This window comes from Neolamprologus brichardi, chromosome 16 (assembly GCF_056152115.1).
Source record: "Neolamprologus brichardi isolate AB-2024 chromosome 16, ASM5615211v1, whole genome shotgun sequence".
Lineage (NCBI taxonomy): Eukaryota > Metazoa > Chordata > Actinopteri > Cichliformes > Cichlidae > Neolamprologus > Neolamprologus brichardi.
The window spans coordinates 2,877,938-2,903,980 of NC_142119.1; the positions used below are offsets into that span (position 1 = coordinate 2,877,938).

General features: G+C 40.9%; 1 protein-coding gene and 1 long non-coding RNA gene across 2 annotated transcripts; both read left to right on the forward strand.

Moving 5' to 3' along the window:
* The first annotated feature begins 139 nt into the window (after positions 1–139).
* On the forward strand, positions 140–13,506 carry lss (lanosterol synthase (2,3-oxidosqualene-lanosterol cyclase)). The gene is made up of 22 exons (XM_087829798.1): positions 140–206; positions 657–825; positions 984–1,122; positions 1,593–1,701; positions 2,037–2,158; positions 2,246–2,342; positions 2,731–2,866; positions 4,160–4,268; positions 5,154–5,272; positions 6,650–6,747; positions 6,897–6,924; positions 7,296–7,352; positions 8,518–8,589; positions 9,126–9,176; positions 9,322–9,471; positions 9,915–10,011; positions 10,388–10,493; positions 10,864–10,929; positions 12,248–12,328; positions 12,469–12,639; positions 12,769–12,847; positions 13,047–13,506. The coding sequence occupies exons 1-22, from the start codon at positions 193–195 to the stop codon at positions 13,182–13,184; spliced, it is 2,208 nt and encodes a 735-aa protein (XP_087685924.1). The 5' UTR covers positions 140–192; the 3' UTR covers positions 13,185–13,506.
* Positions 13,507–17,860: 4,354 nt separating this feature from the next.
* LOC148098107 (uncharacterized) lies at positions 17,861–19,659 on the forward strand. The gene is made up of 4 exons (XR_015716584.1): positions 17,861–17,899; positions 17,988–18,063; positions 18,151–18,365; positions 18,690–19,659. It is a non-coding gene; the product is annotated as an uncharacterized LOC148098107 (long non-coding RNA).
* Positions 19,660–26,043: the final 6,384 nt, after the last annotated feature.

Consider the following 26,043-nt stretch of genomic DNA (forward strand, 5'->3'; position numbering starts at 1 on the left):
AGAACTCCTCGGACGGGCCTCGCATGGCCTCCTGGGAAGTGGAGTTTAAGATGTACTAAACTCGCTGCACTCGCTGCCCTCTCAGGACTACAGTTCCCTTGGAAACACTGGAAGGGGCGGAGCTTCGGGAGCTCTTGAGATGAGATTCATTCACGTATTTCAGCGGAGGGTTTGACTGATCTGACAGCAGCTATGACTGAGGGAACGTGAGTATTTGGCTTCTTTCATTTAACAACTATGAGATTTCAATTTCAGTGAGATTTTTACCTGAAAAAATAGGATGATAATAAATGAATCATTCATAGTGCACGTTTTTGTCGTAACTCTAAGAAATGTTTAAGAAAACATTAGTGAAATGTACTTGTTAATGAGCTCAGGAATTATAAAGAGTTTTTAGATAGCTAAAATTTGGGGATGGGATGCGAGAGGTCGGAGCCGGGTCTTACCTGCTTATGAAACAGGTTGACAGTCAAGTGTTTAATAACCTTTGAGCATCTGAAAATGGGGTCTGTATGTAAAATTGCTCTAATTTATAAAAATGAAACAATGATATTTTGTTAAATCTCTTGAAATCAAGCTGGAAGTCTGCACTTCAGTCACATCTGTAAAAGGCAATCTACAGAAGTGTTTCCTTCTTCAAATACTCTTTCTGCCAGGCACCTGCGGAGGCGAGGGGGGCCGTATAAGACTGAGCCAGCCACAGACCTAAGCCGCTGGAGGCTGACCAATGTGAAGGGCCGGCAGACGTGGCGGTACCTGGAAGATCAGGAGACCGCAGACAGAGAGCAGAGCATGCTGGAGGCCCATTCACTCGGCTTGGACACGGTGGGCTCCTCAGTTATTTCCCATCTTTTACAGCTTTTGAGTTGACTGTTTGGCTCTTACTGGAAACTGGATTTCTCAGAGCGACACAGTAAACTTGAATATCTTTAAACTTTGTGGATGACCACGGTGGGTGGTAAGATCACTGATTCTCTACACAGAGTAAGTTCGTGTCCGACTCTCCAGCCGCCCACACTGCTGTGGACGCCGCAGTGAAAGGCATGCACTTCTACAGTCAATTGCAGGCCGAGGACGGTCACTGGGCAGGAGACTATGGAGGGCCTCTCTTCCTGTTGCCAGGTGAGTCTAGTCATCCTCCTTATCCTGATGTCTGTAGTGACTTTCCTTTTTGATAAATCTTATGCTTCGGGCTGGATCAGCTAACCCTGAATCCATCCTTAGTCACGCTGCAATAGTCCAAAGCTGCTGGGGGATTCCTATGATGCACTGAGTGTTTCTTCTTCACCTCTTTATGCACCACTATAGCACTGAATCTTTAGTAATTATTAAATGCTGGCTCTCTGTGCCATAGTTTGTCTTTTGTCCATCTCCCTCCTCGTTCACACAGACTGTCCCTCCCTGAGACTGTTTCTGCAGGTTACCTGTTCAAATGGAGTTTGTCCTTTGTTTTGATTGTTGGTGTTTTCTCTGTATTAGGGTCTTCAATTTAAAATATAAAACGGCTTGAGGTGGCTGTTGTTGTGAATTGATGCTATATAAATAAAACAGGGTGTGAGGGATTTCATGTCTCTGTTCGAGTGCTTCCACAGGTCTCCTGATCACCTGCCATGTAGCTAAGATCTCTCTGCCTGAGGCCTGGAAGAAGGAGATGGTGAGGTACCTGCGCTCAGTCCAGCTCCCTGATGGAGGCTGGGGTCTGTAAGTCAACAAATGTTTTTTTTTAATATTCTTTTAATGTTCATATCACCATACCAACCTTATCCCTCATGTGGAACTGATATCAGTAATAACTTCCAACCTGTTATTACATCAAAACTCTTACCAGATTTAAATAAGAACCAAATACAGGGGAAAACAAACGAATAAGAAGCACTGAGACACAAAGACAAACACATTTAACAGCACATATAACAGAGAGGCAAGTTTAGTGCTGCTAAACTGCTCTAAAATGATCCCAGGAGAGCACGTTTCCAAAGTCAACCCCTCAAGCGCTGATCACAGCAGCAGTGAGCATGTGTGTGTCACCTCTGCAGACATGTTGAAGACAAGTCCACCGTCTTTGGCACAGCGCTGAGTTACACCTCACTTCGGATCCTGGGAGTGGATCCCGATGATCCAGACATGGTTCGTGCCAGGAACAACCTGCACAGCAAAGGTCTGTCATGTTCAGTGTGCGTTTTTCTCCATGGTGTCATGTTTTGAGCTGCAGTGTACCATAGCGCTCTGTGTTTATCTGGTACAGGTGGAGCAGTTGGGATTCCCTCGTGGGGTAAATTCTGGTTGGCCATTTTGAACGTCTACAGCTGGGAGGGAATGAACACGCTCCTGCCTGAGATGTGGTGAGTGGGAGATGATTTCCAGGCTGCAGGTAGGGGCAGAGAACCCCTACCTGCTTCCACAACATTGAACTAATTAACACAGTAAGGGCACACCTTTGCTTACAATAATGGCAAAAATGGGGGAAGTGACAGGGGTGTGGCAGTTTAGGATGGCAGACTATATGCCGTGGCCGACGAGCTGGAACACACCTCAGCTGTGGCTCATGAGGCAGAAATCGTGCAGCTCTGTGGCCTCTCACAGGTGTGTTACATGAAACAAGAGTTTAACCCTCTGCGGCATTGTTCGTCCCCGACTTGTGGTTTTTCTAAGTAGAATGGAAGTCAGACTGATCATTTTCCCTCAAATATAAATGTTCCAGGATTCCTGACGTGTTTCTGTCTCTTCCAGGCTCTTCCCCACCTGGATGCCGGCCCACCCCTCCACCCTGTGGTGTCACTGTCGGCAGGTCTACCTCCCGATGAGTTACTGTTATGCCGTCAGACTGGCCGCAGACGAAGATCCCCTGGTTCTCAGCCTCAGACAGGTGTGCAGTCCACCATGTTCCACATGGGGGCGCCATGCTCAAACGCAGTACGGCCAAACGTATTCAGTGTTGTACTTTGGCTTACCTGGTGATGTCATGTGGACATGACATCCTCTTAAAGTTCAGCACAAAAACAGTCCTGCTGTTACTGTAATTAAACCTGATCCTCTTTGCCATTAATGATAATTAAAATAATGATAATATTAGTAAATATATCAGCGTTAGTAAAAATAGAGAATGACTGTGAGCATCTGTGGAGGTACCTGCTGTACAGGTAGGCCTGTGTTTTAAAAGGTTTTCTAGGTTGATTCAATTTATCCTCAGACAGTCAGAAATATTATAATTCTGATCATTTATCAGTACTGATACATGTGAGACTTCATCAGAATTGTGAACATCACAGCAGATGCCTTTGTGTGAAAGTAACTGAGAATAAAACATAGAAAAACACGAAGGAGATTTTTCTGGCTTTTTATAGCAGATAACCTTAAAAATATTCTGCAATATTCTGTAATTTTGCATAATTTTAAAAAGTTTTAATTTCTTCAGTATTGAACAGCAGAAATTAGGCTTTCTTGTCCGAGGTCATTTAAGTGAAAAAAAAGAAAAAGACAGCGGCCGACAGCTCTGTAAACATAAGTTTATAGCAGCACAGAATCAGTGCAAAAAGGCGTAAACACAGAGTGGTCCCGACGCATCAGAATCATTGAGCTCCGACGGCGTGTCCGACGGCGTGTCCGTCTACGTGCCGTCGGGTGAGAAAGCCGAGAAAGACAAAGCTGATTCTGATGCGTCGGGTCCACTCTGTGTTTACGTCTTTGCGTGGAATCCGTGTACCTGCTCTCATTTACTGTTTGGTTGTTGTTGAAATGGTTTTGTGAGCTTTAATCTGAGAATTTGGCGTTTCTGACAAAACACAGTTATATTTAAAAGTCAATTCAGAATTTAATGAATCGATATCGCTTTATTCAAGCTACTCACCTCCCTCTTCCACCTGCACTTTCAACTGGACCACGGCCGATCAGAGAGGTCCCGCCCCTGACTATCTCTGATTGGTTTAGTCCACGATAGGGGCATAATGTGTGTTTATATGTTTGTTTTCTTCCTTTTTTTTTATTATATCTACCTGTCTGTCTGTCTCTTCCTTGTTCTTATTTTTTAGGCTGAGGTTGGAGTCAAGGAGAATTATGTGAATAGAGTGTGTTCCTGTGCCTGTGTTTTGCCTTTAATTGTTCTCTTCCTCTGTAGTCTGTATGCATATCAATAACATGGGCCTTGTTCTTTGTGCTATAGGAGCTTTATGTGCAGGACTATGCTTTTATAAACTGGCCGGCGCAGAGGAACAACGTGGCAGCATGTGACATGTACACACCTCACAGCACACTCCTCACAGTCGCTTACAGTAAGTCTGACCTGTGAATACCTGCCTCCAGAGCTGCACATTTAAAACAGTTGGGTTGTAATGACTGCTAAGAAAAAATGGGCTAACAGATGTTTTGCACAACAGCAAAGCTTTCAGCAGCAGACATGAAGGAAAGAGAAACTGTTGAGTATGTGTTTCCACAGGTTCCGCTAGTTTAGAGACTTATTCCTCATGGAGAACAAAAACAAGACAGAACATCTTCAACCAGTCTTTTACTCGCTATCGAGGGACGGCTTGGTCAGAACCAGGCTGTGGAGCTAAACGCTCCTCACCTGTCTCCAAACCAAGTCCTTCAAAGAGCAGCTCTCCTCACAGCTATTTATTGACAAACTGTTACAATACACATCACAACACAAGCACCTCCCACCGTAAAACCCCCCCAATGGTTCTAAAAGACAAGGCACTATGTGTATGTGTGTGCACGTGTATGCATGTCTATGCATGTGCCAGAACGTGTGTGTCCGTGTGTGTGCACGCGCATGTGAGTGTGTGTGTGTGTGTGTGTGTGTCATGGGGTGCGTTTGTGTGTCCTCCTGCTCACCAAAAGGATCATAAAAGCAGGAAGCTTACAACACAAGAAACAGATCTTTCAGATAAGATGTGCCTAATAAAACCCACGTCAGCCTCCCCCAGCACCAAATTGGCTGGAGAAGTGGTCAGAGACAAAGGAATGTCTTTATCACACAGTTTGAAACAATGTAGAGATGGTAAGCATAAAAATGACAACATTTAACAATTCACTTTAATAGAAAAGTTTTGTCTGGAGAGTGTTTTACACAGTGAGGATGGTAATAAGTGTTTTCAGTGGGTATTCCCCTCCACTCTATCCTCTAACCCTGTGACTTTGTTCCTTTTGGCCTTCAGTGGTGTTAAATGTATACGAAGCCCACTACAGTACCACGCTGAGAGGAAAAGCAGTCAAAGAGCTGTATGATCACATCGAGGCCGACGATCGCTTCACGAAATGCATCAGCATTGGCCCGGTAACTAATACACAGATACTCGAAGCAAAGAACACAAATTTTGTGGAGTTTGAGCTTCTAGGTGCAAAATTTCACAAAATCATCTTATTTAGGCAAGGCAAGTTTATTTATATAGCACAATTCAACAACAAGGTGATTCAAAGTGCTTTACAGAGACATTAAAAACAAAAACAAATAAAAAGCATGATTTAAAATTGATTAAAAAAACAGTATATAAAATCGAAACAGATAAAATCAGAACAGTAGATAAAATCAGTAGTTAAAATGTAAGTTTGGAAATTTAAGCTTAAACGTGTGGATTTGGTGCTTTATTCAAATGCAGCTGAGAACAGGTGAGTCTTCAACCTGGATTTAAATAAACTGAGTGTTTCAGCTGATCTGAGGCTTTCTGGAAGTTTGTTCCAGATATGTGGAGCATAAAAGCTGAATGCAGCTTCTCCATGTCTGGTTCTGACTCTGGGAACTGATAAAAGACCGGATCCAGATGACCTGAGGGATCTGGAAGGTTCATACTGGGTCAGGAGGTCACTGATGTATTTTGGTCCTAAACCATTCAGAGCTTTATAGACCAGCATCAGAACTTTAAAGTCTATCCTCTGACGGACAGGCAGCCAGTGTAAAGACCTCAGAGCTGGACTGATGTGGTCCACTTTTTTGGTCTTAGTGAGGACTCGAGCAGCAGAGTTCTGAATGAGCTGTAGTTGTCTGACTGATTTTTTAGGTAGACCTGTAAAGATGCTGTTACAGTAATCAAGCCTACTAAAGATGAATGCATGGACTAGTTTTTCCAGGTCCTGTTGAGACATCAGATCTTTTATCCTTGAAATATTCTTGAGGTGATAGTAAGCTGATTTTGTTATTGTCTTACTGTGTTTTTCTAAGTTTAGGTCTGCATCCATCACTACACCCAAATTTCTCGCCTGGTTTGTGGTTTTTAGGTGTATAGATTGAAGTTCTCTGGTGACCTGTAATCGTTTTTCTTTGGCACCAAAGACTATTACCTCAGTTTTGTTTTTGTTTAGCTGGAGAAAATTGTTGCACAACCAGTCATTAATTTCCTCAATGAATTTACCAAGAGCCTATACAAGGCCTCGGTCTCCTGGTGACATTGTGATATATATTTGTGTGTCATCTGCATAGCTATGATAGTTTATTTTGTTGTTCTTTATAATCTGTGCCAGTGGGAGCATGTAAATGTTAAACAGAAGGGGTCCCAAGATGGAACCTTGGGGAACTCCACATGTGATACTTGTCTGCTCAGATGTGAAGTTACCTATTTATACAAAGTATTTCCTGTTTTCTAAGTATGTTTTGAACCAACAGTGTAAAATAAAAAGAGCAACGTGCAGTTAGATATCTGCTGATGGTTCTCCTCAGATCTCCAAGACTATCAACATGCTGGTTCGCTGGTATGTCGATGGTCCTTCTTCTGCAGCCTTTAAGGAGCACGTGTCCAGGATCCCGGACTACCTCTGGTCAGTCAGCCAATCTTGAACAGTTCAGTAATAAAACAAACCAAACTCCAGCTTCAAGAACAACTTCAACTATGCAACATACAGAAAAAAAAAATCATTTACAAAAGGTGTAAAACTGATAAACTTACTGTAAGTTCTCTGTGTACCAGGTTGGGACTGGATGGGATGAAAATGCAGGTGAGAATTTGTTCCGTCTTTGTTTTACCTCTTTAACATTTGAAGGTGTGTTTGTGAGGATCTTTGCACCTCCAGCTTGCAAAAGAAGAAAGAAGATTACTCTTTACTGAGCCTTTATTAAATCCATATTATTCTCTTAGCAGAAAGATGTCATTAAGTGTGAGATATAGAGGAAAATGGTGCATCACCGATGTAGAAAGAAGAATCCATAGAATCAGTTTCGGCGACAGCTAAAGTTCAGGTGGTGCATTAATCCAAAGAATAGCCCAAAATCTACTTGAATACATAAACCTATTGCCTTCAAACACATTGTTTTAGTTTACTTGTTTGTTTCATGCTTTGGGATTAATCCAATCTCTTCTCTGACACAGGGGACGAATGGATCTCAGCTCTGGGACACCTGCTTTGCTGTGCAGGCTTACCTCGAGGTAAGACAAAGATGACCTCTAATGCTTACAGTAATTTCAGCCAAAGCACATTCATGCTCATATGTAAAACCCCTCCAACACCCCTCCATCTGTATTTAACAAGACTGCTTAAAGAAGTGCTGCCATTAATTAATGGTTCAATCTTAAATATAAGCAGCCTATCTCTAATAATTAGCTCTGTTCCACAGGCCTTCAAGCTGGCTGTAGTTAACCCATTACTTAATCATCCATCCCTTGACTGAGCTGTCTTTGCTAATTATAGGCCAATCTCCAACCTTAATTTCATATGGAATTCAAATCCTTGAAAGAGTAGTTGTCAAACAGCTAACAGATCATCTGCAGAGGAATGGTTTATTTGAAGAGTTTCAGTCAGGTTTCAGAGTTCATCGCAGCACAGAAACAGCTTTAGTGAAGGTTACAAATGATCTTCTTATGGCCTCTGACAGTGGACTCATCTCTGTGCTTGTCCTGCTAGACCTCAGTGCAGCGTTGGATACCGTTGACCATAATATCTTATTATAGCGATTAGAGCATACTGTAGGTATTACAGGTACTGCACTGCAGTGGTTTGTGTCGTCATCTATCTAATAGACTCCAATTTGTTGATGTAAATGGAGAGTCCTCTTCACACACTGAGGTTAGTTATGGAGTTCCACAGGGTTCAGTGCTAGGACCAATTCTGTTTACATTATACGTGCTTCCCTTAGGCAGCATCATTAGAAGGCACAGCATACGTTTTCACTGCTATGCAGATGACACCCAACTCTATCTATTCATGAAGCCAGAAAACAGACAGCAATGTCTTAAAGATATGACCTGGATAACTTTTTGCTTCTAAATTTAGGTAAAATGCACGTTATTGTACTCAGACACAGCCGTGTACCCAGAATTGAGCCCTGAGAAACTCACATATGAAATCAGTGAGTAAATTTTGATGAGAGTTGAACTAGTCAAACACTGAGCCAACACATAGTCCTAAATGGGACGTCACAATCAACTTTGTCAATAAATATTATCTGGTAACAGAAATGTTACCTGTGTAATTTAGTCCGAGATCAAGACGACCTTGAGAAGAGCTGTTTTAGTGCTGTGTTTGACATAAAAACACATCAGGAAAACTACTCAGAAAGTTTTGTGTGTTGCAGTTTTGTTTTGTTTTTTCCAGGCAGGAGCTCAGGACGACCCAAAACTAGCTGAATGCCTTCGAGACGCCCATCAGTTTCTCACTATCACACAGGTACAGCAAGGAGATGAACTTTATCCACCGAATGGCTTTCATAATGAAAACATATTTTTTGTGCTCTTTGCATATTTATGTGGGGTCTGAATAATCTGAAAAACTAGCTTCTGATTGGGATAATTCACCTAAACATTAAAGTTGGAAACCAGAAACCACATTGTTTTAGTATATTTGAGTTTTTCTTCCAGAAATCAAAGAATCCTGAATTATAATCTATGGGTGAATTCCCTAACAGCAATGATGATGATAGAAGTAATACCTTTTAGTGAAAAAGGGTTTTTTAAAACTTTATTTAGAGAAACGTTTGCAGATAAGTGATTTTAATCCGATTTGACTGGTGATTTAAACATGCAGTTTCTGTGTCCTGATGACCATTGAAATGTAATTATATGTTTTAAGATAACGGGACAAAAACATGCTGCATGAGCTTCTAAGATGGCCCCAAGTTTCAAGACTTCATCACGATGGGTTTTATTTTGACACTTTAAAAAAATGTTTATTTTAAATGGCTGACCAGTTTTTCGCTCTTACAGATCCCGGAGAATCCTCCTCAATATCAGAAGTACTACAGACAGATGAATAAGGTACAGATATTATCACCCTGCAGTCGCTTTTAACCAGTTTATTTATCATTGTTAAATAAATCACTCGGATGTCCTTTGACAAAACATAAACTGTCTTAAATTTAGCTTATGTGCATAAGTAAAGCATGCACTGCATTTGTTTCAGGGAGGTTTCCCTTTCAGTACCCGTGACTGTGGTTGGATTGTGGCCGACTGCACTGCAGAAGGCCTGAAGTCACTGATGCTGCTGCAGGAGCTCTGCCCCTCCATCAGGCAGCCCGTCTCCTCTGAGCGTCTGTGTGATGCCGTCAACGTGGTGAGTACAAAAGGAGGACTTTGTCAGTAAGCCTTTTTTTTTTTAAACAGTTCATACTCTCCACATCCTGTTTGTGTTTTATGCCCCACACATCCCAGAGATCTGCAGGTCTGCTGCAGCTCGTCTTTTAAATGAACCAAATAAATACTCAGCTCTTAAACTTGACTGTAATTTCTAATTGATTTTCTAGGTTTAACACTCTAATATTACCTTATGTTGCACATTTGATCCCTAATTCCTATCGTATTTTATGTATAGCACTAACTAAAATAAACGTTGTTGAAATAAATGTGGAGCGTTGAGAAAAATTGAGAATATCTAAGGCTTCCTGTGAAATCTTGCTGCCTTTTCATTTTAAAGGTAATTGGAGTGCAAACTGAACTGAAGACCCAGCCCCTCGTCATCCTCTTCTTCATCTTTTCACCATGTTTCTGTTTTTGTAGCTGCTGAGCATGAAAAACACAGATGGTGGGTTTGCCACATATGAAACTAAGAGAGGAGGGAGACTCCTGGAGCTGCTCAACCCCTCTGAGGTGTTCGGTGAGTGTGTTGCCAACATCTTACTGAAAAAAATGTCTCTGTATCAAAGAAACTTTGATTTCAAAGAGTCATGTGAGGAGGAGTTCCCGGCTGTTGCTGGGAATGTCTGAGTCCCTTAAACTGTAAATACGTAGATATGAAAAAGGGAAGCAATAAATATAAACATGACATTTGGAGAGTGGAAACCTTTGTTTCCATTGCGTACTGAAAATGTGGCAATGACCTTTCCAGTAGCAAAGGGCAGAAAGTCAAAAACTCCCTTATTTTCCATTGAAAATGAGGATGCAGAACATGTTGTGAAATGTTTGTTTTTCACTGTTACTTTGTGCCTTGTCTGTCTTTTTTTTTTTTATCTTTTATGTTCATACACAAACAGGCGACATCATGATAGATTACACATATGTGGAGTGCACCTCAGCAGTTATGCAGGCTCTGAGGCATTTTCAGAAGGTCTACCCTGATCACCGTGCAGAGGAGATAAGGTATAAACACGTTGTTTAGAGGTATGCTATCTCCTAAAACTGTTTTCACACGTGCACTGCAATCCTGAACCCTTGTGCACATGACTCAACAGACGGGCAGGTGACAGCAAAGGCTGGACATTAGCTACACTTACTGCCATCTTTTCTGCCCTTTTAGCTCCCTCTCATAAACCCATTGGAGCAAATGTGTCCACAGTGTGAGATTCTTATTTAATTGTCCAAAGTATTAGCAGGGCTTAAACTAAAGCTGACCTAATAAAATGAGTGTAAAACCAAACTGTCTTTTTCTGAAAATATCTTGAGCATTTGTGTTTTCTCAGTTGTCGCTTAAGTTCAGGAGGATCCTCTGAGTTTGCTGTGTCTTCTTCAGGTCGACTCTGAGAGAGGGGCTGGAGTACTGCAGGAAGGTTCAGAGACCTGATGGATCTTGGGAAGGGTGAGGCCAAAATTAGAGATTATTACTGGATCTCCTTGGTAGATTTTATATATGAGAGCACCCAAATCCAGAACATTAGAGACAAATTTGTAAAAAAAACAAACAAACAAAAAAACTAAATAATAACATAGACATGAAGTTTGTCAGGTTTAATAAAATCAGCTAAGCTCAAGTCATTTATGTGGTTCTTCAAAACCACAAAGGAATTAGATTACTTGAGATTTATTCGGTGTAACCGTGCATTGAACTGAGAAATTACACTTTGAAAGAGAAAAAGTTTCAGTGCTGTTGTTACAGAAAAAATTAAAAACACATCAAGTAATGACCAAGTACACTGAAAGACAACAATTTTATTTAAACAGCACCAAATCACAACAACACCTCAAGGTGCTTTATATTGTAAGGTAGACCCTGCAATAATACATACAGAGAAAACCCCAACAATCATATGAGCCCCTATGAGAAAGCACTTTGGCGACAGTAGGAAGGAAGAACTCCCTTTTAACAGGAAGAAACCTCTGGCAGAACCAGGCTTAGGGAGGGGCGGGGCCATCTGCTGTGGCCAGTTGAGGTGAGAGAAGGAAGACAGGATAAAGACAAGCTGTGGAAGAGAGCCCGAGATTAATAACAAGTATGATTCAATGTAGAGAAGTCTACTAACACATATTGAGTAAGGCGACTGAAGAAGAAACATTTATTGCATCATGGGAATCCCCCAGCAGCCTACGTCTATTGCAGCATAACCAACGGAGGATTCAGGGTCACCTGATCCAGCCCTAACTATATGATTTAGCAAAAAAGGAAACCTTTAAGCCTAATCTTAGAAGTAGAGATAGTGCATGTCTCCCGAATCCAAACTGGAAGCTGGTTCCATAGAAAAGGGGCCTAAAATGTTACTAATGTAACTCTTTATTCTCCTGGACAGACGGACGCCACAGACTTTCCTGATATTCCTAAGACAAAATGATGAACAACTAACATGAATCAGTAGCATGCAGGTGCAAGTGCATTAAAGTGCATTTGTAAAAAAAACAAAAATTGAAAAGGGGAATTCTGACAATTGAGGAATTCTTTATAATTTGTGCTTCTGTTTGTTTAATCCTAATTGAAATGTGAAAGAAAAACTATTACACCAACTTTCAAAGCTGATCAGGTGACAGAACGGTGCAGCTAATGCTTGTGAACAACAGGTGAAACTGATGACCAGAACATGAAGTTAAAACAGACAAAGGCAGGAAGTAAAATGATATAAAGGTGTGCAAGGAAAGCTCCAACTATACTGTGAACATGACTTTTACATTCCTTTCTCATTGCTTAGGTCCTGGGGAGTCTGCTTCACGTATGGGATGTGGTTTGGCCTGGAAGCTTTTGCTTGCATGGGTCACGTGTACGAGAATGGGTAAGATGTAATAACTGACTTTTATACACATTCTCCTACGTTTCAACCGCCCATTGTTCTCCAAAACTTGCTCAACAGTCATGACCTTCTGTGACCTCTAGCCTACATATTTCTTTTTGTGTCACATTCTTTGTGAGCAGACATGTGTGCGAAGAGGTGCAGAAAGCCTGTCGGTTCCTGCTGGACCGGCAGATGCCAGAGGGAGGGTGGGGGGAGGACTTTGAGTCATGTGAGCAGCGTCGCTACATCCAGAGTGGCTCCGCTCAGATACACAACACCTGCTGGGCTCTGTTAGGGCTGATGGCTGTCAGGTAATAAAGAGCAACTCACCTTTGGGCTACTGACCAATCAGAAAGAGTCAGAATAAAGATGTGATGTGAGCATTGTGTTAATCGGGTTGTTTAGTTTATGTAATGCATGTTGTGTGTCTGTATAACCAGGCATCCTGACAGCAAGTCCATTGAGAGGGGAGTACAGATGCTGATTGACAAGCAGTTGCCCAGCGGAGACTGGCCACAGGTGACTCTCTGCCTTTAAAGGGACAGCGCACCCTAAAAATCAAACACAAATGTCTTCACTCTGTAAAGAGTCTTAGCTGCTTAGTTTTTCAAAAGCAGATATTTCCAAAACGGGACATGTGTCCCTTTAATGCCTACACTGATGACCATGTGAAATACAACAGGATTGTTAATGTGTTGTTTTTCTTCTTCCTTTTCAGGAGAATATTGCAGGTGTGTTCAATAAAAGCTGTGCCATCAGCTACACCTCATACAGAAACGTCTTCCCGATCTGGACCCTCGGCCGCTTCTCACGACTTTATCCCACCAGTGGGCTGGCCGGGAAGGTCAAGCTCTGAACAGACTGCATGCCAAAAAACATCATTGTCTCCAACAAAAAATAGAAAAACAACATTTACTGGAACACATAATCTCTGTTTTTAAGTCACACCTGAAATGACTCAATGAACGTGCACCGTTGATGTGTTTCAGCTGCGAACACGTTTCATTCTTTGAAATACTTCCTGTCCACACAGCCAGAGCTCCTCCTTAAAATCCTTTCTCAGTCTGATCTTAAACATTCATGTGTACAAAACAGACTCCTGTCCATGTTGCCTTACATCCCCTTTTACTTGTAGTTTACTCTTTATTTGATCTTAATAATTAAAAAAGAAATACAGAGTTTGGCTTTGTCATCTCTTCCTGAAGTACACAAAACATATTGGCAGACGAGGGTGATGAGGAAGAAACAGTAGAGGAAAGACTCACAGAGATTTTTCATTAACAGGTTCTATGCAGTCAGGAGGGTTTCATGATCCCAGCAAACTAAATATGTGGTGCAGAGTCCATGCTGAAATCTGGACATGTGTCCATCTGGGCAAATGTGGGACAACAGACAAGAAATAAAGTGTAAACGAATAAATGATGCAGTCCAACATAAGGAGGGACATCAGGTCATTTTATATATATATATATATATATATATATATATATATATATATATATATATATATATATATATATATATATATATATATATATATATATATATATATATATATATATATATATATATATATATATATATATATATATATTATATATATATAATATATATATAATATATATATATAATATATATATATAATATATAATATATATATATATATATAATATATATATATATATATATTATATATATAATATATAATATATATATATATAATATATAATATATATATAATATATATATATAATATATATATATATATATATATATATATATATATATATATATATATATATATATATATATATATATATATATATATATATATATATATATATATATATATATATATATATATATATATATATATATATATATATATATATATATATATATATATATATATATATATATATAATAAATAATGTAGGTTTTAAGAAACTGATAAAGTCTTTAACTCTGTGGGAGCACAAGGTCTTGTGGGAAATTTATGACCATCACCGTTCTTGATCAGGGGTCTTGTTTGTTCTGATAAAGCCACCTGGTTCTCTTTTTTTAGGTTTGAAACAACGTTACTCAGTAACACAAACACTGCCATCATCACATTTCGTGATGTTTTAACATTTATTTACGCTCACAGTCAACTGTTTTCTGCAACAACGCCTGCATCCCCTGCTGCAGCACATAGCCGAGGTTATTGATACCAATCCTACCATTATGTTTTCTAGGCTGAAGTCCAGCAGCTTGTGTGGTAAAGAGTTAATTTATTAGAAAAACTGTGTGTTTAGTGTACAAAAAAAGCCTTGTGTTGTGGCTTCAAAAGTTCAAAAGTGTCACTTTTGGAAAAAAAAAAGTGCACTTGGAAACAAACATGACAAAGCTTCACAACTGGTTAATCCAGTGTGATCCATCTTGATATTTGTTCAGAGTCGGAGGCGTGACAACATGCTAAGAAAGCAGGTTTCACTGCATCTTCTTCAACTCTGTAAAAATATAATATCAGTGCCAAACGAGGTTTCAGGTTAACCTTTGTTTGTTACCTGAAAGGACGGACCAAGTATATTTGGAGGTATTTATAACAATGGGATTCTTTCTGGCAAACCGTCAGGCGTCTCAGGAGGGGAAAGCGGTGCTCTACCTGCACTGTGTATAGTGCTGGCGGAGCGCTACTGATGTCGACTGAGAAAATTGTCAGGCGGTGGAAGGAATACTTCGAGGACCTCCTTAATCCCACTGACGCGTCTTCCGAGGAGGAAGCAGAGTCTGGGGATGAGGGGAATGACCTGCCAATTTCCGGGGGCGAGGTCACTGAGGCAGTTAAACAACTCCTTGGTGGCAGAGCCCCTGGTGTTGATGAGGTCTGCCCCGAGTTCCTGAAGGCTCTGGACGTTGTAGGGCTGTCCTGGTTGACACGCCTCTGCAATGTTGCGTGGAGATCAGGGGCAGTACCCGTGGATTGGCAGACCGGGGTGGTGGTCCCCATCTTTAAGAAGGGGGACCAGAGAGTGTGTTCCAACTACAGGGGGATCACACTCCTCAGCCTCCCCGGGAAAGTCTATGCCAGGGTGCTGGAAAGGAGAGTTCGTCCGCTAGTCGAACCTCGGATACAGGAGGAACAATGCGGTTTTCGTTCTGGTCGCGGAACACTGGACCAGCTCTTCATCCTCTCGAGGATACTTGAGGGTGCATGGGAGTTTGCCCAACCAGTCTACATGTGTTTTGTGGACTTGGAGAAGGCATTCGACCGTGTCCCTCGGGGTGTCCTGTGGGAGGTGTTGCGGGAGTATGGGGTGTCTGGCCCATTGCTACGGGCCATTCGATCCCTATACAACCGTTGCAAGAGCTTGGTTCGCATTGCCGGCAATAAGTCGGACTCATTCCTGGTGGGTGATGGGCTCCGCCAGGGCTGCCCTTTGTCACCGGTTCTGTTCATAATTTTTATGGACAGGATTTCTAGGCGCAGCCAAGTGGCGGAGGGCTTTCGCTTTGGTGGCCTCAGAATCTCATCTCTGATCTTTGCGGATGATGTGGTTCTGTTGGCTTCATCAGGTGAGGGCCTCCAGCTCACACTGGAACGTTTCGCAGCCGAGTGTGAAGCAGCGGGAATGAGGATCAGCACCTCCAAATCTGAGGCCATGGTTCTCAGCCGGAAAAGGGTGGAGTGCCCACTCCGGGTCGGGGATGAGTTCCTGCCCCAAGTGGAGGAGTTCAAGTATCTCGGGGTCTTGTTCGCGAGTGATGGGAGAAGGGAGCCGGAGATCGACAGTCGGATTGGGGCTGCAGCTGCAGTAATGCAGACGCTGCACTGGTCCGTCGTGGTGAAGAGGGAGCTGAGTGTAAAAGCGAAGCTCTCAATTTACCGGTCGATCTACGTCCCTACCCTCACCTATGGCCACGAGCTGTGGGTAGTGACCGAAAGGACGAGATCGCGGATACAAGCGGCGGAAATGAGCTTCCTCCGAAGGGTGGCTGGCCTCTCCCTTAGAGATAGGGTGAGAAGTTCGGCCATCCGGGAGGGGCTCAGAGTAGAGCCGCTGCTGCTCCACATCGAAAGGAGCCAGCTGAGGTGGTTCGGGCATCTGACAAGGATGCCTCCTGGGCGCCTCCTGGGTGAGGTGTTCCAGGCATGTCCCACCGGGAGGAGGCCCCGGGGCAGACCCAGGACACGCTGGAGAGATTATATCTCTCGGCTGGCCTGGGAACGCCTTGGTGTTCCCCCGGACGAGCTGGAGGAGGTGGCTGGGGAGAGGGAGGTCTAGGCCTCTTTGCTTAGGCTGCTGCCCCCGCGACCCGGCCCCGGATAAAGCGGATGAAGATGGATGGATGGATGGATGGATATAACAATGGGCAAAATCCTCTAAAAGCCAAGGCGGTGAATTCAAAAATAATTTTTGTGTAATAATTAATCAGCTGAAAAAAGCCAAAGATAAAAACCCACTCTGATGATGGTTATCAACCTTATATATCAAGTTTCTGCCTCAGGATCTGTGCACGCCTCTTAGTGTATGCTCTGTGGTCTATTAGAGGTATTTAACGCTTGTACTGATGTATTTTCTGATGATCTGAGTAGGTGGTGATTTCATACCTGCTGATCTCTAATCTGGAAACTAACCTGAAGCCCAAAACAGGTAACAGGAATTCATCTTATCCGGGAAACGTCAGGGTAACCCCGGGCTTTATGTACAGAGGTGGTTCACTTCTTACCAGGCTCCTGAATCAGTTCTCCTAAAATAGCATTACTGTTTCTGAAAGATGCTTCAGACCTCTGCGAGGAGAGTAGGAGCGTCAAGTGTGTGTTTCTCTGAGCATAAAATATAAGATTTTTGGCTACAATTTTAATCATTTTAGCATTTATATATGATCCTGAAACTGGACATCCAATCTGTGCCTGGTTTGCTTTTCTCATCTGGGAAAATTTAGCATTTCACTGTCATATTTTTATGGCCTTTCTACATTTTTAATTACCATTTCATCATCGTCATCTGACAGTGTGTCTGACTGGAGATGGTGACACGCATGGGGATCATAATCATATGATTATGTCAACACATGGGAAAAACCTAAATTAACTTAGTGAGGTGATAACCACTTTAATTCCAACTGCCAATGTTAGGATTGAACTTATGAATGCGACACCTTTAAAACAGTCTGGACTTGAGTATGTAGCCCTGCAAACGAAACAAACAACTATTATAAAAAATAAATTATAAAAAAACTTTCTCTGAAGTTACTGTTTCTAAGTCTGTACAGATATAATATAACATATATAATCACACCTGTTTTGCATGAGAAAAATGCAGGAACAAACAGCCCCGTCAATCACACTGTTCACTCACAAAGTACTTAAGCATCAAATCGAAGCGCATTTGTGTGTTACTCTGACCCATGTGTTCTTACATCAACATGTAATTCTGGTTTTATCAGTATGTGCATGGTCAGTTGCAGACTATAACATTATATTTGACCTTTAAATGGGCGTTCAGCATACTTCAGGTTGAGGTGTGGCTTTACATATAAAAAGTGGCAGGTGACAGGTGAGTCAGTGGATCAAGTTACCAGCACACAGTAAGTTCAACACTGAATCTCTGCTGATTATCTTGTATGCATATGTGAAGAAAGAGTTTGTATATGTTGTATTTTATTTTGTGAACAGGTTTTGGTGAACTCACTCTGATCTGAACTTACAGGGTGTGAGGTTTGAAATTTGGAGATGTTTGGAAAGGGAAGAGGTAAAACACATAGCTCCCATAATGTGTGTTTTCTTATACATATTTAAACATTTTAATGTTAAAAGATGAATTTATGACTAATTCTAGGCGGGCACTGTCATGAAGGAGGGCATGGACATGGCCATCGTGGTGGACACGGACATGGCCATGGCCATCGTGGTGGACACGGACATGGCCATGGCCATGGCGGTGGACACGGACATGGCCCTCATGCTCATGGATGTGAGAAGAAGCACAGGCGCCGGCACAAGCAAGGACACAAGCACCTCAAATGCCACAAGAAGGGGAGGGATTGTCACGGGGTGAGTCTGAATACTGCAGCAGTGCAGATTTGATCCACAACAGGAAGTAGATGTTATTGAGCTGAAAGTGAAGCATGACATGTTTGTGTAATACAGCCTGAAAAATATCACTGAAATAATCTGTTATTCCTAAGATGTGTTTGGATGGTTATCAGCAGGTGGCAGGACAGCAAATGCACACTTTAAGCCAATTTTAAGGATATTTTGAGGTCATAAGTGAAAAATAAACCCCTCATCCTAACCACTCAGACAAAAAGAGTTAACCACCCCTCAATTTAGAATCAATGTGAGGACTTCACCAAATATCATCTGTCTCTTCTCCAGGACTCCAGCAGCTCCTGCAGCAGTGACTCTGACTAGATGAAGATTTCTGGAGGGACCTGCATGGAAACATTGCTATGTTATACTTTCTGCTTTTAATATTACATTTTTTAACACATGTAAGGAACACAAATAAACATAAAGAATATGTAAAACAGAAGGTTGCTTCCCACATCTATAAAAACTGGATGGTTTGTGGAGTATCATTTTAAGCCTTGAGCTTTGCTAGGCTTGCCTTGTTTTTTGAATTAGAACATGACAAGAGTGGCTCAACCCTACCTGAGAAACTGAGGAAACTGCATTCTCACTGGGTAGCAACCTGCCAATCACAAGGCAGCTCCGCCTTAAAGCAAAGCCTTCATCAATCTCTCTTTTAATTGGAACATGACTTGAGGCCAAACGGACTGCAACTTCAGAAAACACTTGCAAAAAGAAAAATGCTGCAAAAAGAAAAACACCTGCAAAAAGAAAAGCACTTGCAAAAAGAAAAATGCTGCAAAAAGAAAAACACCTGCAAAAAGAAAAACACTTGCAAAAAGAAAAATGCTGCAAAAAGAAAAACACCTGCAAAAAGAAAAATGCTGCAAAAAGAAAAATGCTGCAAAAAGAAAAACGCTGCAAAAAGAAAAACACCTGCAAAAAGAAAAATGCTGCAAAAAGAAAAACACCTGCAAAAAGAAAAACACCTGCAAAAAGAAAAGCACCTGCAAAAAGAAAAACGCTGCAAAAGTACACAAGACACAACGGAAATGTTTCTGGGGAGACAATAACCCGACGGACCAGTTGCACGAACCAAAACATGCTAACAAGTGCACTGGGACTGGGAGACACTTCAACGAAATGGAAGCAAAAAGAAAAATGCTGCAAAAAGAAAAACACCTGCAAAAAGAAAAACACTTGCAAAAAGAAAAATGCTGCAAAAAGAAAAACACCTGCAAAAAGAAAAACACTTGCAAAAAGAAAAATGCTGCAAAAAGAAAAACACCTGCAAAAAGAAAAAGGCTGCAAAAGTACACAAGACACAAAGGAAATGTTTCTGGGGAGACAATAACCCGAAGGACCAGTTGCACGAACCAAAACATGCTAACAAGTGCACTGGGACTGGGAGACACTTCAACGAAATGGAAGCAGAGCGGCCAAAGAGTAAACTTTCAAAAGTAAGTACTGAATATTATGTCACTTATTTATGTGCAAATGTTTAATAATGAAGAACATTAAAACATTTTGTTGGCCACATGCCGGCAAAGTTATGTGACATTAGTGATGTTTGTACTTTCAGCGTTTACTTTGTTTTAAAGCATTTACTTTATACACTGTCCAATAGTCGACCTTAATCTTACAGAGAATCTGATGATTTTGTGGATAATTAAAGTCAGTCATATATCCACAAACACAACAGGCTGAAATTCAGTGAATGCTGCTCGGTTTGCAGTCCTGAATATCACGGCACAAGCAGGATTCACTACTAGTTAGCTATGTTATATTGCTACCTCTGTTCGGTGGTGTCCAGCCAAACGGACTTTAATGTGTGTTTGAAGGAGCTGACGCTTCACTCGTTAAGCTGTGTGTTGTGGCGTTAACGTCATTTCAAGGAGATTTAGCTGACAGCACTAGTGGGAACACAACGAATATGACTGCACATTTACTCCGACATCATCCTAGTGCAAAGACAAGTGGAAGCAGACAAAAACAACAAGCAGCATGCTACAAACTTTAGCCGAGTCATTTAGACAGCCGTTAGCACATGATTCTCCTTATGGGGACCTGATATGTTTAATATGCTGCTGAGAATATAGCCCAGAAGAAGCATATAGTATAGCTTTTATTTTGGAAAGAGACATTTCTCTGTAATGAACTCTCTTTTCCAAAGATGAGTGATTCCTCAATCAGATACAGGGCTTGCAAAATCGCTAGCCTGACGTCCGGGGCTAGCGATTTTTCCAGTCGGGCTGCCCTGCCCTGCCCGTCGGCCTATCGTAGGAAGGAAAAATATATGTCATTGACTCAATGCTTTTGCATTCTTTCAGAAATGTAGCTGGGTAATTATGTCATTGGCATCGGTGAGCCACTGTCAATATGTGACATATTGAAATCGTGAATTTGCGCTTGTTTTTTGCTTTCACTTTGCAATCGCTCGAACTGTGTATAGAGAGCGACAGCACTGATTGGTGAGTGATGATAATTTGCGCACCAATTCCTCTGACATCGTCTTATCAATCGGTAGCTTACTGTCAAACATGACAAGTGAAATCTCCTGCAGCTTAAACATGTGAGAGGTTGATCGAGCAGAGAATCACTGAGCGTTATGTGAATGCGTGTGTAAAAGCAGCAGGATATATATTTTAGTTCTGCTGAGACAAATAAGACAGGTCAGGGTGAAGAAGTGACAGCCAAAGAAAAGCCGATCACAAAACGGAAAAGTTATGACAAATCAGACTATAAGGCAAAAAGAAAGTGCAGCTTTATAGTTTCATGGACAAAAGAATTTCTGTGGCTGCAATATGAAGAGCTAGACAGAATGTGCCGTGAAAATTTAATACATGACAAATTAAAAAGGCATGAACATTTTTTTTTTGTATCAAAAAAATATCGAACCGTGACACCAAAGTATCGAACTGAACCGTGAATTTTTTTCAAAGGTGAAAAATAAACCCCCCATCCTAACCACTGAGCCAAAAAGAGTTAAAAAACTGAATTTAGAATCAGTGTGAGGAATTCACACTGATAGTGTGAATTCCTCACACATTTAGCATTGAAATAATCCAGATTTGTGTAAACACATAATCAGCCTTCACCATATGTTTACTTGGCAATGAAATAATAAATATGTAAACTGATTAATCTTCTCTGGTCTGTGTCATTTTTTTTGTGCCAAAGTCCTTCTACAGAGCCAAACCTTTTTTTGGCCATGAAAAGAATGCAGGTTTGAGACAGTTTTACATCAGCACACCAGGAAACTATCTCTATGTTTTACATATAGTCTATGCAAGAACACTGGACATAGCAATAATAACACATCACAAACACAAAGACCATGATTTATTTGTAGTGACATGGTAATTATTTGGTAAGTATTTTATGAAATCTGTGTGCATGGATGTGTCCATGCTATTTTTAGTTTTATGGACATAAACCTGTTTACACAGTCACCCAGTGTGGACTTTCCACCGTTATGTATTTTGACCTGTTTAAAAACATTCAAATAAACTTTTTTGTCTTTTTCACAGTGAATCTTTCGTTTTAGTTAAACTATTCTCTCATATTAACAGGTAACGGGTGAGCAGAGCCATCATTGATGGTTCTAAAGAAGCCTGTAGCAGGAGTACTGACGGGGGCTCCTGAATACCCATCTTATCTTAAAAACCTCATAGTACTGTATCATCCCATTACAGCACTTCACCCTCAGACTATGGGCTTACGTGTGTGTAACTCATGACTCTAATAAGACAACCTAAAAGTATCGACTAGTTGCCAGGTTTGAGATGATTACAATAGGAACTGAGGTGAATGTGAAATTAAATGTCTGGAGGCAGGAAATGAGCGACAATGGTTATTATTTTGACAAGTGACAATAAAACAAGATTTCAACAATAACAATAATAATAAGCTAGCATCACGAAAAGAAAAAAACAAAAAACAGTCCTGCTGAGCTCAATATTTCAGGTTCTCCTTCTTTGGTCATTCCTTTTAATTTAATTCCCTTTTTGTTTCGGTTTGGTGGTTTAAGTAGGGGAGACCGGGGATAGTTGTAACATTTTTGACATTTCTGTCTGTAAATTGGAGCTCTTTTAAGGTAGTGGATTCAAAATGTAATGCAAAGTATTTACATGTCTCTGCTATTAAATAGTGCAGCTATTTTCTCTGCAGCACAATTACCCATTGCATGGTATGGTCTCAAACACAAAGAGTGAAATGTTACAATTAACCCCATAGTCTGGGTTAGTTGTAACATATCCTAGGGTGAAATGTAACACAATGAAATAAGGGTACTAACAAAACATTAACATGTAATCTTTGTTTATTCAACACATGAATGCACTTAGAGCCATTTATGTAGCTATGTGTGTGTGTGTGTGTGTGACAGAATGCAGAAATCTAGCTTTTGAACATATGTCAACCCCCCAAAAAAGACAAATTATGGAATTTTCTGCAACTGAATATTTCATTCATTTTGGTTGGTCTTCCTTGAGTGTGGCCTCATTGGCTCAGTGGGCATTATAACCTACAACTCTTGCACCAATTTTGAACATAACAATGAAGCTGAAAAAATGTAGTTGTTCGCCAGCATCGCAATTCCATTACTTTTTATCACGGCTTACCTTGGTGTGGTTTGCAAAGTGCTTCAGAAAGATGAGGAAATCTGTTTCTTGCACCCATCTTGATTTATTTCCATTAACAATACTTCCTACTGGTCCATCTCTGACACAGTGGTCTGCATAATGTATGTGTGGGAACACAAACAGTGGAGGAATTGTGTTGCCAATGGCATTAACCGCATATACAAAAGCGACCAGTGAACCTCTCTCTGCTGATGTCGTTGCCCCAACTTGTTTAATATAAGTTAAAGTAATAGTGTGGTTAGTTGTAACATCTGCATTATTGTTACAACTAACCCAGACTGTTGCTGTTACAACTGACCCGGACTCCTATAGCCATGAACTAGCTAACATTACAGCCAACGGCTAAAACATTAGCACTAAAGACCTACACAGAATATATCCCCATAGACAAACAAATAACATAATTTAAGTTTGATGAGTTTAACTGCAAAGCAGATAATGCTATTAGAAATTGAAATAAAGTAGAAAAACTTACTTTTTGGCATAAAAATTACATTTTTTCGTGTTAAATTGTCTGTGTTTGACAAAATGTGCTGATTTTTCACATGTGATAGCAGAGCTGAATTGGGCATGTACAGGATGAGTCACATCATTTGAAACTTAGCCCTGATTGGAGAAATTGGAAGTGTTACAACTGACCCATGTTACAACTATCCCCGGTCTCCCCTAGTTAGTAGTTGAGACACAAAGACTAACACAAAACACGACAGCAGAAGAAGCAGAAAGACAACAAACACATTTAATAGGACGTATAACAGAGAGGCAGTTTTAGTGCTGCTAAACTGGCTGGCCCGCCCACCCCTCCACCCTGTGTGTCACTGTCGGCAGGTCTACCTCCTGTTACACCGTCAACTGACCGCAGAGGAAGACGCCATGGTTCTCAGCCTCAGACAGGTGTGCAGTCCGCCTTGTACCACAAGAGGCCGCCATGCTCTAACACAGTATGACCAACATATTCAGTGCTGTACTTTGCATCCCAGCTGTGGCTTACCTCACCTGGCTGTATGTGGACATGACATCATCTTAAAGTTCAGTACAAAACCACTCACAGACAGTGAACCTCCTGTTGTTACTGTATTTAAACCAGATCATCTTTGACTTAATGACAATTTAACTAATAATGATAATGTTAGTAAATATATCATCATTAGTAAAAATACAGAATAATTGTGATCAGGAGTTACCTGCTGTACAGGTAGGCCTGTGTTTTAAAAGGTTTTCCAGGTTAACGACTGGTTGCCAGTTTATTCAACAGAGTCATCTGTGGTTAGAATGAGACTAAAGTTAAATTATTCAAAATTCCTTCCCTCATTCTAACTTCCATAAATATTCAGCTCTTAAACTGGACTATTATTTTGAATAGTTTCTTACGTCGCTCTTTTGACCCTAATGCCTGTCATATTTTATGTATAGGACTTTGAAATAAACGTAATTGGAATAAACGTGGATCATTCTGAAAAATTGAGAATATCTAAGGCTTCTTGCTGCCTTTTCCAATTAAAAGCAATTAGAGTGCAAACTGAACTGAACACCCAGCCCCTCATCATCTTCTTCTTCATCTCTTCACCATTTTTCTGTTTTTGTAGCTGCTGAGCATGAGAAACCCAGACACAGTGGATTTACCATATATGAAACTAGGAGAGGTGAGTGCCTCCTGGAGCTGCTCAGCCCCTCTGTGGTGTGTTGGGTGAGTGTGTTGCCAACATCTTACTGAAAAAAACATGTTCTTTATGTAAAAAAAACATTGATTTCAAAGGTTCATGTGAGGAGGAGTTCCTTTCTGCTGCTGGGAATGTCTGAGTGACTCAAGCTGTAAATACATAGATATGAAAAAGGGAGGCACTAAATATAAACATGACATTTGGAGAGTGAAACCTTTTTCCATTGCGTACTGAAAATGTGGCAACAACCTTTCAAGTAGCAAAGGATAAAGTTAAAGACCACCTTATTTTCCACTGAAAATGAGGATGCAGAACATGTTGTGAAATGTTTGTTTTTCACTGTTACTATGTGCCGTCTCTGTCTTTCTCTTTTATCTCTTATGTTCATTCACAAACAGGAGACATCATGATAGATTACACATATGTGGAGTGCACCTCAGCAGTTATGCAGGCTCTGAGGCACTTCCAGAAGGTCTACCCTGATCACCGTGCTGAGGAGATAAGGTATAAACACGTTGTTTGGAGGTATACTGTCTCTTAAAACTGTTACATACATGCACTGCAATCCTGAAGTCTTGTGCACATTACTTGACAGACAACCAGGTGACAGGAAACATGAGGCTGGACATTACATTAGCTACATTAGCCATCTTTGCTGCCCTTTTAGCTCCCTCTCGTAAACCTAGTGCAGCAAATGTGTCCACAGTGTGAGATTCTTCTGTAATTGTCCAAAGTGTTAGTACGGCTTGAACTAAACTTAAGCCAACCTAACAAAATAAGTATAAAATCAAACTGTGTTTTTCTGGAATTATCTTGAGCACGCACTATGTGTTAATAGACCTCTCTGTATTGAATCATATCTGTTATTAATCTCTGTCTCTCTTCCACAGCATGTCTTTATCCTGTCTTCCTTCTCTCACCCCAACCGGTCGCAGCAGATGGCCGCCCCTCCCTGAGCCTGGTTCTGCCGGAGGTTTCTTCCTGTTAAAAGGGAGTTTTTCCTTCCCACTGTCGCCAAAGTGCTTGCTCATAGGGGGTCATATGATTGTTGGGCTTTTCTCTGTATCTATGAAGTGCCTTGAGGCGACATTTGTTGTGATTTGGCGCTATATAAATAAAATTGAATTGAATTGAATTGAATATTTTCTCAGTTGTTGTTGTTTTATTCAGGTCAACTCTGAGAGAGGGGCTGGAGTACATCTTCTTGTACTTGTGTCGTGTTTTCTGTAAATAGATCTAGCTGCTGATGTTTTTAGAAGTACTGTTTTAGTGCTTTGAGCCATCTTTAGTGCAACTTCCATCTACATAATGACGTTACTTCAGCAGATTTCCTGCTTAAAATGCTGTCTCTGTCTA